The sequence below is a fragment of the Saccostrea cucullata genome, unplaced genomic scaffold (assembly GCF_032062105.1).
Source record: "Saccostrea cucullata isolate Sc308-1 unplaced genomic scaffold, CSIRO_AGI_Scuc_v1 ctg1255, whole genome shotgun sequence".
Classification (NCBI taxonomy): Eukaryota; Metazoa; Mollusca; class Bivalvia; order Ostreida; family Ostreidae; genus Saccostrea; species Saccostrea cuccullata.
In genome coordinates this window covers 21,895-38,386 of record NW_026922781.1, presented here as the reverse complement: position 1 = coordinate 38,386, position 16,492 = coordinate 21,895, and the positions used below count along the sequence as shown (strand labels likewise).

At 30.9% G+C, this 16,492-nt stretch overlaps 1 protein-coding gene and 1 long non-coding RNA gene across 3 annotated transcripts; one reads left to right on the top strand and one right to left on the bottom strand.

Moving 5' to 3' along the window:
- Window positions 1-787: 787 nt before the first annotated feature.
- Window positions 788-15,311, bottom strand: LOC134262443 (perlucin-like protein). Its single transcript, XM_062744837.1, has 4 exons — window positions 14,969-15,311; window positions 4,666-4,754; window positions 2,448-2,532; window positions 788-1,020 (listed from the first exon to the last, which is right to left on the bottom strand). Exons 2-4 carry the CDS (start codon window positions 4,750-4,752, stop codon window positions 788-790), a joined length of 405 nt encoding a protein of 134 aa, XP_062600821.1. The 5' UTR covers window positions 4,753-4,754; window positions 14,969-15,311.
- LOC134262445 (uncharacterized) lies at window positions 5,746-10,582 on the top strand. Of its 2 annotated transcripts, none has more exons than XR_009991012.1 (7): window positions 5,746-6,202; window positions 6,558-6,624; window positions 6,917-6,969; window positions 7,173-7,280; window positions 7,722-7,805; window positions 8,263-8,357; window positions 8,712-10,582. It is a non-coding gene; the product is annotated as an uncharacterized LOC134262445 (long non-coding RNA). The 2 variants fall into 2 exon arrangements; XR_009991011.1 differs by having other exon boundaries at window positions 5,746-6,346.
- Window positions 15,312-16,492: the final 1,181 nt, after the last annotated feature.

Sequence of the window (16,492 nt, the reverse complement as noted above, 5' to 3'; positions counted from 1 at the left end):
AAGCGTTCAATACTTGGAATGAAAAAAGTGTATTGTTTCAATTAAAATAAAGATTTTATTAACCATATGCAAGATAGAGGCCCTTCAATTTCTTTTTACAACCATTCTATAGAGTATTGCTTAACGTGAAATATATATACAGTGTATCAAAACATTTCCTAAAAATTATTGTATTTTAGTAAATAATTGCATTTCACATTTTTGTCATTATCATGTTTGAATTTAGCAATTTAGCAATTAACTATTAAGCTATTTCAAAATCCTTAATGGTTTCTTAATGGTAGCAAAGTGGTAGCTTCAAAACAAATTTTCTAAATACCCATTAACCCACCATTAAGCCAATTTGTACGTGCTTATTGTCTAAACCCCATTAAGATACCATCAAACCACCTTTAAACCACCATTATGCCACTGTTAGGCAGTCGTTTAAACTACTTTTATGGTAGACTTGCTCAAGTCTCTATGCAAGTTTGACATTATCAAAAAAGTATGAAACAGAGCACTAAAACATGGAGACTTGAGCAAGTCTACTTTTGTGAGTAAAATATTCTTTTTAGAGTGGTCTATTCTCAGAAATTATAAATGTTAATATTACATATGTTAATTTTGCATATATAACGTAAAAGAAAAAAAAGTAAAAAATAAAAAGAAGCTTATTTCTTTTTGATAACAAATAAAGCCAGATTTGCTTCTGACGAATTTGAGATAGGAATTAAAATGTTTTATGGCAAATAAATTCCCAACGTTCCAATGTCCCGCAGAACTTCTTGGGAATTGGAAAGAGGATTCAAAAAAATGTTTTCTCGCACACAAAGGGACGTTCCAAATGACATTTCTCATCATTCCAATTTCCACCAGAGAAATAAAGAGTCAGGCAATCCTCGCTGGTTGAATCATCATTTGGTTCCCCGGGCCCCCAGTTGCTGTAGTTTAGAGCCTTCTTGCTATTTTCCCAGATAAACGAGCCTTCATCGTTTCTATCCGTGCCTCCAGTCCAGATTTGATTTATCGGCCAGAATTCTGTACAAAGATCAACATGTTAATGTATAATTGTATAGTGGGCTTTCTTGGCGGGTGTAATATTTGGCGTTTCGCCTGCTCAAAGGTTCAAAGGTATACCAATATTTTTGGCGTAATTTTTTTAACGGAATCAGGATTTCAGCTCCTTGCAGATTCTGTGCATTTAATATGTTTTAGAATTAAAATTGCAAAAAAATAATAATAAAAAAAAACTTTGACTATAATGTTCTTTTGCATTGGGGAGCATTTTTATTCAGAGGGGAAAAGTGTTTGTAAACAAATATTTTGTCGACAAATCGGATTCTACTAATTAAAAAGCCAATTTAGAATTTGTGTCCCCGCTTAAGGAACAAAAGAAGAACAAACACAGATAGGGTTGGGGTGGGGGTGGACCACCCTGACGTTGTAAAATTATTAAATGTATCCACGTGTTTTGAAGCAAATAAAAATGCCAATTTGAATATAAAGATTTGATTGCCTATTCCTTATTATGTGTATAGAAGATTATTTTTATGTAGAATAGTTATAATTACATTATAATGAAGATTTTATGAATTCGTACAAGCAGACGTCATAATTGTTTTTTATTTCACATGTTGAATACTATCATGTTGTAAAATAACCACGGCAATTCAAACCCGGGACCTTTACACCACAGAGTCACTTGATTATATGGTAAATTGTATGCAAACATAAGGTAACATACATGTCAATATTCACATTCGACATTGTCAAAGTTTTACCCAATACTTGGTGTATAATTTAATCTTTGCTAAAAAGTTCTGATTGATGTTATAAGAATAAAAAGTCCGCCAACAACCTATATTACACGTTATAACTCTCCATATGCCTCTGCACTAAAAACAGTGCAAAGCGACATTTAATACAATAAAAATACTTATTAAACAAACGGAGATTGAAACTTTGGAAGTGATGAGAGAGGCCCTTGGGAGTTTTGGTATAAAATTTCATTGCAAAAATATTCTTAAGATATCACCCGCAAACGAAAGTGTGACACACAAACAGGATGCATTAATCATGTTAATTAACACAAATTCTCTTAATTAGTTTTAATTGATGAAAGTTTTTATTTCTCATGTATAAAAAATCTCAAAATAGCCTGATGGCATAAAAAATCAAATACTAGTACTAAGGTTTGAAAATAAAGTTAACTATTGATATTTAAAAAATAATAGTTAATTTGATAATTTTGATGAAATATGTCTTCTTGTCAAACATATCAATGCATAGCCAACCAAAAATTTTACCATTGTCAATCATATCAAACAATAGTCAATTATATCAAACGATAGACGGAATAAACATTCCATTGAAAAACAAAACAAATCATATTCAACCATATATTGTCTTTGTCTATACTACCATTCTAAAAGATGCCTTTCAGTGGTATTAAGTAAAACATATACCTGATTCCCTTTTCAGTCGAATCCATTCGTTTTCTTCTGCGGAATTAATCGCTACCAGATACGCTCCTAGACCGTGACACGTTTGCTGAAAAAAAATAAAGAAAACATCTTTTTTGTTAATTATAACTGAAATGAAACGTTTTTATATATAGCTTTGTCTGTTATGTCGATGCATTTTGTGAAGTCTCGCTTTATCAATGGTTTCCTGCCCATTTGCAATTCTTTCCACAATTGAAAAACAGTTTTTGTTTCATTAACGTAGACATCTTTACATGTTCCGTAAAATCTGTCATTTTACTGGTACCGCCAGGTATTTTTTATGCTGTCCTCTAATTTTTATGCATTTCTATCAACCCGATACATCCAAATCAGGCCGTTGTGTGGTCAACATAATTTATTTTAGAGGAAATCTGGACTCATTTTCTATGCTCCATTTAACAAGAACAAACAGCACTGACGGCCGAAAAATGTCATTATTTCTCATTTTAAGTCTGAACTAACAAAATTAAACCTTAATTCCGCGGTGAACACGAATTTCTAAAAATATGGCAAAAGTTGAACTGTATGTAATGATCTTGCGCGTTAAACTTGTGTTGTTTTTACGTTTTAATTTTTTAATGGATGCAGACTGATTCACATGAGGATGAAAAATTGTTCAAAATAAGTTTGCTTTTTGATAACTGGGCGAAAGAAATAGTCTTTGTCCTAAGAAAGGTTGAAAGGTTGAAGTGTTAAAAAGGGCATTGAAATTATACATATTATTGAAATATCAATGTGTTTTCTACTTAATTACGATTGATTTGCCACAATAATTATTTTTTCTAACCGAATTTCTTTATCTTCAATCAAGGATTTTTACTTTCTGAGAGTTTACTCGTACAAATCTATCTAAACTGGAGTTTTAATTAAAGAATAAACTGGAAATATTGCAAGCTGTTTCGTTGAGTCCTAGAACTTTTTTACAGTATTCAGCATGTACTTTCTTTGGAAGTCATTTTTAGCAAATGAAGATACGCTAATATTTCACATGGTTGTTATTAAGAAATAAATAACAAGTTATAAACTTCAATGGGAATCGAAGTGGGTCAGTCACGTGATCAAATCCTGTGAAGGCTGAAGGCCTTCTCAGAAGATTTGATCACGTACTGACCCACTTCAATTCCCATTGAAGTTTATAAACTTGTTATTTATTACTTATGTATACATTTGAGATGGACAATTAAATACTAAATTGAATATATTCGGATATAAATATTGCACTAACCGGTCGCCGTAGATTTCCTTCAAAAGTACGCAAGGTGTAAAACGGCTTAAAAAGGCGGTTACGCTTTGAATTCGTCAGGCTAAGAATTCTATTTCGAAGGGAATATTTTGTTAAAGGCTACTTGTGATCAGTAATAGTGAATAGATTTTTGTCTGGGAATATTTTTATTTTTGAAAATTGATCATTAATGCTGAGAAGACATAGGAAACACGTCCGAGAATTGATGATAAAAAGTTGGAGGAATTTCGGTCGCCTGAAAGGGATGGATTGATCCGATGGATTGAGACACTTGTCCGAGCCAGTTAATTTACAAACAAGTATTTAATTTGATCAAAAGCATTTAATCTACTACGAAAGGCATATTTATTATTTTAACACGTGCGGAGACACTTGCGACAGCTTACATTGAAGTACGACAGCGCCGATCGAGGTGTGTCTCAGCTATTCGTGGCGTGATTGCAATGCTTTGATAAATTCCCCACAGATTTACACATTATCGTAAAGTAGACTTTAATGAAAAAAAATAGTTTTAGCTTATATCATGAGGATTTAACTTAAGGTCTAACAAAAATAACGATAAACTAAAAAGTTAAAGACTGTGCAGCTGACAAGTGACATACAACTTGTAAACAAAGGCTAGTTTCTATCGGTATATTCACTATGTACACAGGTTAAATCGATCGCCAAAATGTATAAAATATTTTTTCACGTTGTAAATAAAAAGATTATTTCACTTGCTTATTTTGTTCATGATCATTTTTATAAAAAGCAAGTCATTTTTTTTATATTTATAAGTAACGGTAGATATTATTGCGTCGTGTGATTCGGTCATGTATTGACCTTTGACCTCTGGCAAACTTCATACAGAATTAAAGATATTTTCTCTCTGTATGTTTGTATAGTGGAAAGATACCACAAATGTATATATTAACATTTGATTTTGATATGACTCACCATAGCATCGTCCCAGGCTGCGCTTGACATGTTCAGGTAGTAACAGTGGTACCCGTATTGAATCCATCCCTCACCGCAGGAAGTCATATCTTAATCAAAATATAATTATCTTATTCCTCTTATACATGCATTTATTGGCAAAAAGTACAACAAAATTATTCTTAAAAGAATTGCCTATCTAAATCTAAATATACAGTGTAACATATTGCCACTTTATATTATCTGGTACTTTTCCTCAGTCTTTTTTTCTTTGTGATTTCTTAATTACCTCTAGGAAATACTGTAGATTTGGAAATAATCACGATGGGTTTAATTTCGCTATGTTCCCGATTTAGAATTTTTCCGCAAAATTAAACCCATCGTAAATGATATTATTAGTTTTCAAAAACTTTTAAATGTTTATGCGAAAATCGGAATTAATTTCTTGCAGCGCGAAATTGAAAGTATGGCAATTGGTACTTTTTCAGATATCGTGAAATTTTAACTCCGTGGAATTAAAACGACTTAAAGTATCTCAAACCCAAAACTACGAACACCACTTTAAGACCATGTTGGTTTTTATAAAAGAACCAAAATGTGCGATTAAATAGAGATTATACACAATGAATAGAACGAGAGCATTCTAATTTCATTTTAAATCATTTTTCATGCGAACGTTGTGAAATAAATAAAGGATATTCAATGTTTTGTAGTTGAATATGGCATTTATTTCACGAGTGGGACAGGATTTTTTGATATTTTCACAAGTGCGTCGCACTCGTGAAAATATTAAAAAATTCTGTCCCACTCGTGAAATAAATGCCATATTCAATTATAAAACATTGAATTTTCTGTTTATTACACACTGCATGAAAATTCGCGTTTAATATAATTTAATAAATTCGTTTACTCCAGTAAATTTCTTGTATTGAATTTAATTTATGTATAATTTTACATGAGATATATTGTGATATAATTAAGTACAGTTTTCAAATAAGTATAATCATATTTAATGCAAAATACGTCGAGAATAATATAGTTTAATTGAGAAAATTATACGTTTCGTTTTAGAATATCGACATGTAAAAGTAAATATGCTTATACTTAAAGTTTAAGTACATTTTTGGTATTTTGAATATGTCATAAATAATTCTTTATACCTAATGTAAACTTATGTTGAAACATTTTTGAAAAAAATATTTAGGCACCCTATTTATTTTAGTTTATTCATTTCTCATTTTTATTTATTTAACCCTTATGTAGATTTTTCAAAACTGTGGAATATAACTTAGTTTTTTCTCTATCGACTACTACTGTAGTACAATTACATCGGGATCGAAGTCGGGCTCGAAAAGCAATTAATTCAAAAACAACACACCGCGCCGAAAAATCAATTTTTTGGAGGGTTCCACGCAGCCATGTTGAACTTGATCATGATGTTGTACGGGAGGAAGGGACGAAAGAGAGTGACGCGAAAAGGAGAAGCATGATTAACTTTGGATGGAATTTATGTTTTAACAGAAGATGAAGACATTTACATGTACGACCCTGTTTACCGGTAGGAACAATGTACAAAATTTTATCACGTGTCCTTGAATGAATAATTGCCTCTGCTACTGATAATGTTACTGTTCCTTAGTCTGGGCTCTACACATAAAATACCTGGCAGTAAAAACGTTTGGGCAAGCGCTATTTAAATTTTGTAATAATTATTTGACACTTTTAATCATCTCTCTTAAAGATGGATTTTAACCAGAATTTTCTCGTTTGGGATTGGTTTCAGAATTTTTGTCACTAAAGTGTTCCTCTGTTCAGCATTTACAGAGTGTGTTGTACAATGTAATAAAATATTTATTTATTTCTCAATGCATAATCAAGAATATATTCAGCACTCATTTTGATTATTTAAATAGTTGCAGTGTGGACTGTGCCTGAGACGATTCCCCACAGCGCCGGCTATGTAGACAGCTTGTGAAAATGGTGAGAACCATGCAGCTCAAATTTTCAATTAATACAAATAAACTAACAATGTTTTTATTAAGTTGTATATTTTAGCATAGCGAAGACTATGAAAAATATTGCAACAACTTGAAATGCTATATATACCAAGTAAACGAGATGAGGTTTATATTCTTATTTTCCTTATCCTAAAAATACAATAGCAATGGATTCTGAGCTATGCATAATTTTTTTACGTTAAATACTTAAGCATGAATTATTAAAAATAGCTATCATATTCTATGATGCACAATTATGCATGCATTATTTACAGGAATCCTAATGCTCACAAGAAATGACAAAAGCAGCATGAAGATTAACACAAAGGTAAGATTTCTTAAATTTTCTGATAAGATCAATAAAATCACATGAATTGATTTTTTTAGCTCACCTGAGCCATTTTAAGACCCGAGCGAGTTTTCTGATCTGTGTCCGTTATCCCTCATCTATAAACTTTTCAAATTTTTACATTCATGATAATTATTCCTAGTTTGAACAAAAAACCCTGCAAGATACATCTTTTCTTTCAGAAATTGTGCCAGAAAAGTTTGAAGTAGCTATGAGAATGATCAACATTGAACTTGCTGAGCCTTCCTTCTGAAAGTGACTTGACCAGATATTTGGCTACCTAGTATGAGGTATGAACTAATCATTTGTTGTACAACTTATTGTGTATGAGATTGCCACCATTTACTGGAACTTTGCATTTGTTGTCCACTTTTAAAATCTGCTATCTACAGTGTAAGTTGTTAATATATTTTACTTTATGTTAAATCACTTGCTCATCATCCCAATAACTTACATGTTAAATGCTGTAGATGCTAACTTTAGCATTTTTGTTTACTCTTAAAATCCATGTGTTCCGAGTATGTACATCCATTTCATATCATGTTTTGTCTTCTCTAAATTTAATCTTAGACTAATACATATCATAATATGTACTAGATCACAAAGTTTAAGGATTTTATTATTGTATGAATGTTATCTACTTGCTCTAATCATAAATACCGCTGTTTGTATATTTTTTCTACAAGATGCCATACCTGCTTTTAATTTTTCATAATTCTTTTTATCCATAGTATCTTTCTGCTACATTAAATAAAATATCGTGGAGGAACATGAAGAAAAGGGCTGCGCATCTCAGCATATTCAAGGTCAAGCAGGTAAATACATTGGTAAATTGCTAAAAAAAAAAAGATGGCAAAAAGTCACCAGTCCCCAATTTACATGTACTTCCACAAAATCTGTAGCTTGCTGCTGTGAAACTATATTTACGTGTGTCTTAATATGTTAAATGCTGTGAATGCTATTCTTTGCATTTTCGTAAACTTTGTAAATCTTCAAATTCCATGTGCTCGGACTACGGTACCATTATGTATGTTTCATATCATATTTTGTCATCTATAGATTTGATCTATACATATAATTATATGTTTTTTTATGCAATTTACTTAACTAGATGACACAGAGAATTTTTTTCATTGTGTAAAATGTTATCTTCTTGCTTTAGTCATGTTAGTCATAAGTATACCCTGTTTGTATATTTTTTCTCCTTTTTTGTATATTCTTTCTATGGAGAGCCATACCTGTTATTAATTTTTCATATTTTGTTTGTGACAGCTTTTTACCATATCCTCAGTATCTTGCTGCTAAATGAAAGAATTATTGTGGAGGAACAGAGAAAAGGGCACCTCAACATGTTCAAGGTCAAGCAGGTAATCATGGTGGTAAAATGCTTAAAAAAAAAGATGGCGAAAAAATCATTAGTCCCCAATTTACATGTATATCATAACAACATTAGCTTCAAAATCTGTAGCTCACTGGCCTGAAATTATAGATGATTATCTGTCTTTATTACCCAGACTTGAAAAAATGGCATATCTTTTGTGCTCTTCTGTAAATTTTTTAATTAAGCAAAATTGAGCTGTGTTTCCTCTAGGTCAATTGATAATTTTACAATCAACTCAGATTTTGTGAACTATTTAATATATGCAATTGCATAAATCAGGAAGCACACATATAATATGTATATATAGGCAAATGGGTATTTATTTTTATGTTTGTTGTAGAAATTAGGAGCTAGATGTGCTTCTCCAGAGCTGAAAACTTCTTGGCATGAAGAGAAGAAAAAGCAAGAAGAAGCAGTTTTAAATATTGATTACGTCTTCATAGTACAAAAAATGATTCTAAAGATAATACTATCTATGAAATTAGAAAATTGAAGTTGCATTCTGATAAATGTGAGAAATAAAGTCTTCAAAGAACAGGACACCAAAAGTGCCACTCTCAAATCAAAGCACTCTAAAAGGCAGAGCATAAGAAGAACTAGGACAAATAAAGAATCTAAAAGAGTCAAACCTTTGGATGTAGTAATTGAACAGAGATGGGTTATTAGAGATGAAATATCTGAGTTGCTACTGTTTTGCACAAATGTGATGCTTTTTTTACTTATCTTTAATTGACACATTCAATGTTAGATAAGAAAAATATACCTAGTGTTGTATCTTTGAAAGTGAAAGTTTTTTCTGATGCTTGATTACAGATTAAAACTGTTAAGTTTTTTATTGTTTAAACATTTATTGGTTTGTTGTGTAATCTGCAATCACATACATTTTAATCTTGATTTATATATTACATATATATACAAGTCTAACTTAAATGATGAGTGCATGGATATTATTGTGGGAAAAAATAAGACAATCAAGGGTAGTCTGAAAGAGGTTTGCTGGCAGTAAGTTGCAGATCTTGATACCCAAGTAAGAGATAGGTGGTGTCTCTGACCGATCCTTTTGCTGTTGCTTGTGGGCGAGTGAGGCTTCTCTGTCAGTGGCTTAGTGAGTCATAGATGTAAAAAATAGAATAGGCAAATGAGGTAGAGACATTTCTGAGTAAAAAAGGGGTGAATTGTGATTTTAATAAATATTACAATTGATATTGCAAGAGTAATGAGAATTGCAAGTCATAGAGTAAAATATTTGTTTCCTTCCATTTGAAGTAAGAGAGTTTATGAATTATGAGTTATGGAATTGTAATTAAGGCTTTAAAAAAATTGTTAAATATACTTGTACATATGTTTATACAGGACTTTTATATGTGCATGTTTCAGAGCTCATTCTTGATATTTTAAGGCAAAGTTAAAAATATCACTATTGAAATGTCTTGCATTCAAATGTAAAGTTGATTTAATGAGGATAAGTTAAATTACAATCATCAAGCAATAAACCTAGCAGTTGGAGCAGAAATGAGCTACATGTATTGTAAACAAATTTAAGCTGCTATTGTTTTGTGTAATTGTGATACTTTTTCCTTAATTTGAATTGACATAACCAAATGATATAAAAGATTTTTTTGGGTGTTGTATTTTTCACAGTCAACATTAAGTATTTTACAAGTTGAACTTGAATAATTAGTGCATGGACATCTATTGTGGAAATACTTGGGAAACAATATAAGGGTGGTCTGAAAGAGGTTAGCTGGCAGTAACTTGCAGATCTTGATACCCAAGTAAGAGAAAGGTGGTGTCTCTGACCGATCCTTTTGCTGTTGCTTGTGGGCGAGTGAGGCTTCTCTGTCAGTGGCTTCGTGTGTCTTATTAAATGTACATGTAAAAAGAATTCACAACTTTTATTGGCAACTTTTATTCTTTTTATGCAAAATATGATATAATTTATTGTGGGAAATTGAAAAGCCATTTACAACTCATGCAGCAGTTTTAATAGGGGCAGTTTCAGTCATATTTTGCAGTCTTTTGGAGTCCAGAATGACTACATTTTTTACCTGTTGTGTTCTGATTTATTGCGGATTTGAATTTTACATACAATTCTATTCTTATATTAAATTATTTTTAATTACTTCAATATATTACTTACTACTAGTATGTAAAAATTTATTCTATTATAATAGAACTACAATCATGATTGTAAATTTTTAAATTCTGACTTTTAGGCATAAATTTGAAATATCTTGTACTTTGTTAGAACTCATTTTTTGTACACTATTGAGTTAACATCTAATAAAATTGAATGAGAAATGGATTTGTGTATGATTGTAAAATACTTGCCAAAAAACCCACAATTGTAAACCATACAAATTATTGATGGAATAAATATAAAATAAAAATATGATGCAATAATATGATAATATTAAATTTCATCAAATACAAACTTAAATCTTAATGATATGGGAAGGTTTAATCCGTACATTTTCATCACATATACAAGAGATTTAATATTAGTTTATGAAAGATTAAAATTTGAACGTATTAGTAAGTTTACATTTTTCCGTATATAACTTAATTTTTGGAAGTATTATAAAGTAAAGTGTGAATTTAACAAAAAATAATGAGGTAAACATCTACGTTAAATTTTATAAAACGAACAAATTTAATATGACCATAAAACTTAATTTTATGGCCATGTTTAATAATAATTATACGTTTTGTATACTAGAGGTATTATATTTGTTTAAGGCAGACTGAAATCCGAGCGTATTAGTAAGTTTACAATTTTCCAAACTTTATTAAATTTGTTCTTTTAATTTTTCATTAAACTCGTATTAAATGCTAATTATTTTCTAACATTTACGATCCCACAATATGTTATATTATGCATTTAAACATTAAATAATCGCAGCATTTAAATTGCGTTTAAGGTAAAATTAAACCCGACTTTTCATGCAGTGACATTTTCTATGATTTTCTCTCTGCCTACGTGTTTTTGTTATGCAGTCTTAGGCTACATGACGTCATAGTTGAGCGGTTGAGACGTCATAGCTAGGTGAAAAACATTATAAACTTAAATTTTAGCAACATATTTGGGGAACTTTCGGATTTTTTTAAAGAAAGAATGGTTTAATAACTCGTTTTCTATCTTACAAGAGGTAAAGGAGTATTTTTTACAACACTTTTGGTGAAGGGAAGGACAATCGAGAGTTTTCCCTCACTTCTGATATTCTTTAACACTGTGACTGGATATCATTTTGATATCCTTTCATGACAGGATATCACTTTTATTCAATGAATAAATTACAGTATTTCACTGTTAAAAATATAATGAAAATGCTAACATGTAATACTTTTAATGAACGATAAATGAGACTCCAAATAAAACTTGGACGTATGAGGAGCATCCAGAAAACAACTGAGAAGTGTTAATGAAAATATAACATGCAAAGATAGGAATGCAAAAGAAAAAAAATAACAGTTTAAAATATAGTCACTTATGTGTTTACGTGTGCGGGGGGGGGGGGGGGGGGGGGGGGGGGGGGGGGGCTTGAACTGTTATTTCTTATAAAAAAATTAAAAATACAAACATTCTGACAAAAGTAAAAGTACATGTACCCCCTTTAAGTACGGATCTGCCACAGACGTTCAGCCTTTCCCTTTAAATGTACAGTTAAAGTGACAAATGAAAATATTGCCGATTTTTTTTTTAGATAAAAAAATGCATACCTTACAAGGATGGGCAATTCTTTGTATGACTTTACTGATATCGGAAAAAAATGTAATGTTGTTCAAATCTACATGTTGACAACATTTAGATTTTTTTATTTTTACTTGTCAGTTGATGTCGGAGTTACATGATTTTAGAAATATACTTGCAGTTTTGAGGTCATCTATAAATTCTAATATTGCAAGGGCAGAACCAAGTTAAAAATCTTCGTTTAATTTATTATTCTTTTCAACACTATACGTATGTATTTTGTGAAAAGTGCTACGAAGCTATATAGATTCTACTATTTGATTGCGAAAATTTCATTGGGTAGACGGCAGGGTGAATATTGTGCTTGTTTGTTGCATTAAATATAGGTATAATTAATTTATCTGCAAGAGTTCATGAGGCTTGCAGCACTTTTCAAATATCTTGATGATTCTAGAGTCAATTTGTAAAAAAAAAAAAACAACAACCTGTCAGGACACATTGTGGGTATGCCCTTGCAAAAACTGATTTATTAGTCCTCTTCTATTCCTTTTTCAATAAATCTGCATACAAATACATAAGAATATCACTTGTCTGCAGCTGGAGAATATACGAACAGTGTATAAATTATTCATAAAATAGAGAAAAAAAGTTATGTTTCAAAACAACTATCTAATTCGTCGTCTAAATAATATTTAAAAGCAATTGCATAATTTTTGGCAGTTTCCCGAATATTCAAAATCGGAAGGTCCTAGACAAAAAATACGAAAAATGGCGACTTTTAATGACGTTATGACGCACTGGAGAGCAGTTCAGTTTGATTTAGATAATTTAGTAAAGACGCCCTAAAAACTAAATTCAAAAGAAAAAAAATCTGAAAATATCACCAAATCTCTAGTATACATATGAGATGTGAATTTACTTGGCGATTTTTTTTCATCAATTCTTCGGGGGAAAAACATACGGACAAACTGCTCTGGTTATTGCGAAATACGTTGTCACTGTCGACTGTCGATATAGGACTGCCCATTGGAGTTGAATGGTAGTAAACAAAAATAACCTTAACTCATTAATAAGATGATTGAATATGTGTGTGTCAAATTGGTTCCTCAACTGCTTATTGAGGAACATATGGAAACTTAAGTATGTGCACCACTGAAATTCCTAAATTTAAGTGGGACTTATCCAACTTTCTTTTCAGTAAAGAGGAAACCTGGCACTGTATTTGAAACTTTGTCTTTATCATTCGTGCGTCGTAAGGTATACGATTATGCAATACATAACATGAAATATCATAATGTTTTTATTCATGCATATATCTAATTGAAACTTGCTATACATGTATATATATTGAAGAAATATATTATAAAGAGAAGTGAAAATTTTGGAAACTATTGGTGATTATTTTTCACTCTAGACAACTTATCCACGATTTTACCGGACAACCCTCGTACAACCACTATTATATTAACGATTATTAATGAAATAATTATTTCAATATCGAACATTATTTTAACAGTGGTTTTATATGTGTGGCCATTATTTCAATAACACCCATTACATGTATTGTTATACCCTTAATGCTTATACAGACTTCCCTCTAAGTTTTGTTTGTTTTTGACTGAGGAAAAGACGTTGCATGAACTATCCATATTCGTAATGTAAGCAAGTCCAGTAATAGATGCACATATTAGTTCTTTTCTGTACTCTTTTTATTAAAAATAGCCATATTTTAACCAGAAAGTTTATGCACATATATATCAGTCTTCGTCTATTTAATGTATTATATTTAATGTATTATTTCTACAATTATGTTTATTTATGATCATTTCCTTTAAATCAATGGCAATGGTGAATACTATATACCAAAATTACTTACAACTTCTATTAATACGACTGATTGTTTGCCTGTTGATTTTCTCCGAGACAGTAAAATTCGATTTGGGAGGGGGAGGGGTGCTGGTAAAATAACTTACTTTTTTTTTTTAATTTAGGGTACGTCAATTAAATCAAAGATATCCGAGTGATAATGGTAATTTCTTGAATGAAAAGGAGACCATAAATTTACACGTCATATTCTTAACTCAATAAATGTTATAAATTTTGTTGCAAAACGTAATTAATAGTTTATAATTATATCTTTACATTTGCAAATGTTTTCCCTTAAATACCTGTATTTGAACAACGCACATTTACAATTGGGTAAAACACGTTCGTCATGTGACCATCAATTGATTATTTAGTCATAAACGATTTACCTGGTTTTAGAGTGACGTCATTAGTGATACAGCACACTTAATTTATACCGTTGAATTTTGAAAAAAAATAACATTTATGGATTTAAAACTTTAATATCTTACTTTCTGTAATAAATCAGTCACAAATGTAATTATAAGTAATGAGGTATTTTTTTTTTTAGTTTTATTGAGATGTAAAACGGGTTGGTCACATGATCAAATCCAATAAAGTAGGAAGGTAAACTCTTAAAATGATATCTTATTTCTTAAACAAATATTTTTTCAATGTTGAGTTTTCAATAAAGCTTGCAAAATGGCTTTGGCATGAAAATTAAAGCCATTAACTATTAAAAAAAACATTTAAATCACTATTGAAATCTTTATTTCATTCACCATTAAAATCTTTATATCAATAGTGAACATTATTTCAATAGCGGTTGCAACTTGGTTTAGGTCTTGAAATGTGTTCGAACCTCTTTTGATATAATTATTCTAATAGATTAGGTTATTGCAATAAATGTCACTACTTGAGTTTGGATTTAAAATGCAGATCTTAACCACTATTGAAACAATTATTTCAAGACTTGTTCTTGTTTCAAAAGTGGTTGCATAATGACACTTTTATTCAAGATAATGAAGTTTAACTGTAAAAAGTTGTGAAAAACAATTTACCGGAGAGAAAATTCCAGCCGGCTTGTGCAGAATATAGTAAGTTTTCATTGCAGTTTCGTTCACTAGTTTACAGGACTTCAGATTATTGTTATAGAACACCCCAGCACAGACCGTCATCGAACATCTCAAGGAACACTCTATGAGCCTGGTGTCCTCTAACTCAGAAACGAAGCACTCTCCACTAGTAGGTAACACACCACTGAAATAAGACACTGGCCGTAACTTCACTGATTTCACGTTTGCTTTACATTGCATGAGTTCTATGGACAGAACAATCATAAAACGGGCCAGTGTCTTATATGATTTAAATTCCATGTTCCTGAGTGATGTTAAATATTGTTTTAAATTTTCTCTTTGAAAATAGCTAAAAGTTACGATAGCTGATGCTCATAATGATATACATGTATACATCAAAGCTATTAAATATATATTTGTTGTATAATAAAATGCAACGATTGTTCATTGTCATGGCTATAGGCAAAATAGTGGCAAACAGGAAGGAATGCAAGGGAAAATTAATAATTTTCATTACAGCATTTAATGGACAATGTGCATACGTTTTAGATTATTTTCATGCATTATGGGTAATGCATCAGGAAATGAAACTAAACTTCAATATCAAATGTTATAAATATATAATGTAAAACACGTTCTAAACACGGTATACAACTTAAAATTAATGGTAATGTTACTATCAGGAATGCCTAGACGTTTATTTTATGCTTTCGAGACTCCCAAACTGGGAACATTCAAACATATTTACAATTAAGAATTCCATTTGATTGATTCAAATTCAAATTCAATTACTTTTTAGCCATTATTACACCTACTATACCTAGCATTCTTGGAAAAATGTAATTTATTTCCAATAATTGTGCAATTCTGTAGGCATGCTTACAAAATTTTCTAAGATTGTTAATAAAAAATTTCCCAAGTCATATCTTAAGAAAAAAATCTTGGCATCATTGTAAAATTATCTTAAGATGTTTTTCAAAGCTATCTTATTATTATCCTACGCAGTACTGTTAAGGCTTCCCATAGCTTTAATTAAGAAATAAGGTATCATTTTTTGAGTTTTATTGGGATGTAAAACGGGTTGGTCATGTGATCAAATATTATAAAGCATAAAGGGCTTTATGGAAGATTTGATCATGTGCCCATGTGATCAAATCCCATAAAGCCCGAAGGGCTTTATGGAAGATTTGATCATGTGCCAACCCGTTTTACATCCCAATAAAACTCAAAAAATGAGACCTTATTACTCATATTTACATTTGTGACTTATTCATACTTTAAATTTGCCTGATTGTGACTTTTAACGTGTGAAATGCATTATTTTTCAAACCCAACGGCATGTATGTAATCCACTAAACGCGCGTCGAGCCTTTATGACGTCACTGAGAAATTACGTCAAACGCTTATCCATACGCAAAACTATGAAGTCTTGACCCCGTACCTGTATTTATACAGTTATAGAAACGCTTGCTTTCAGTAGTGTTATATAAAGGAAAACATTTGCAAATG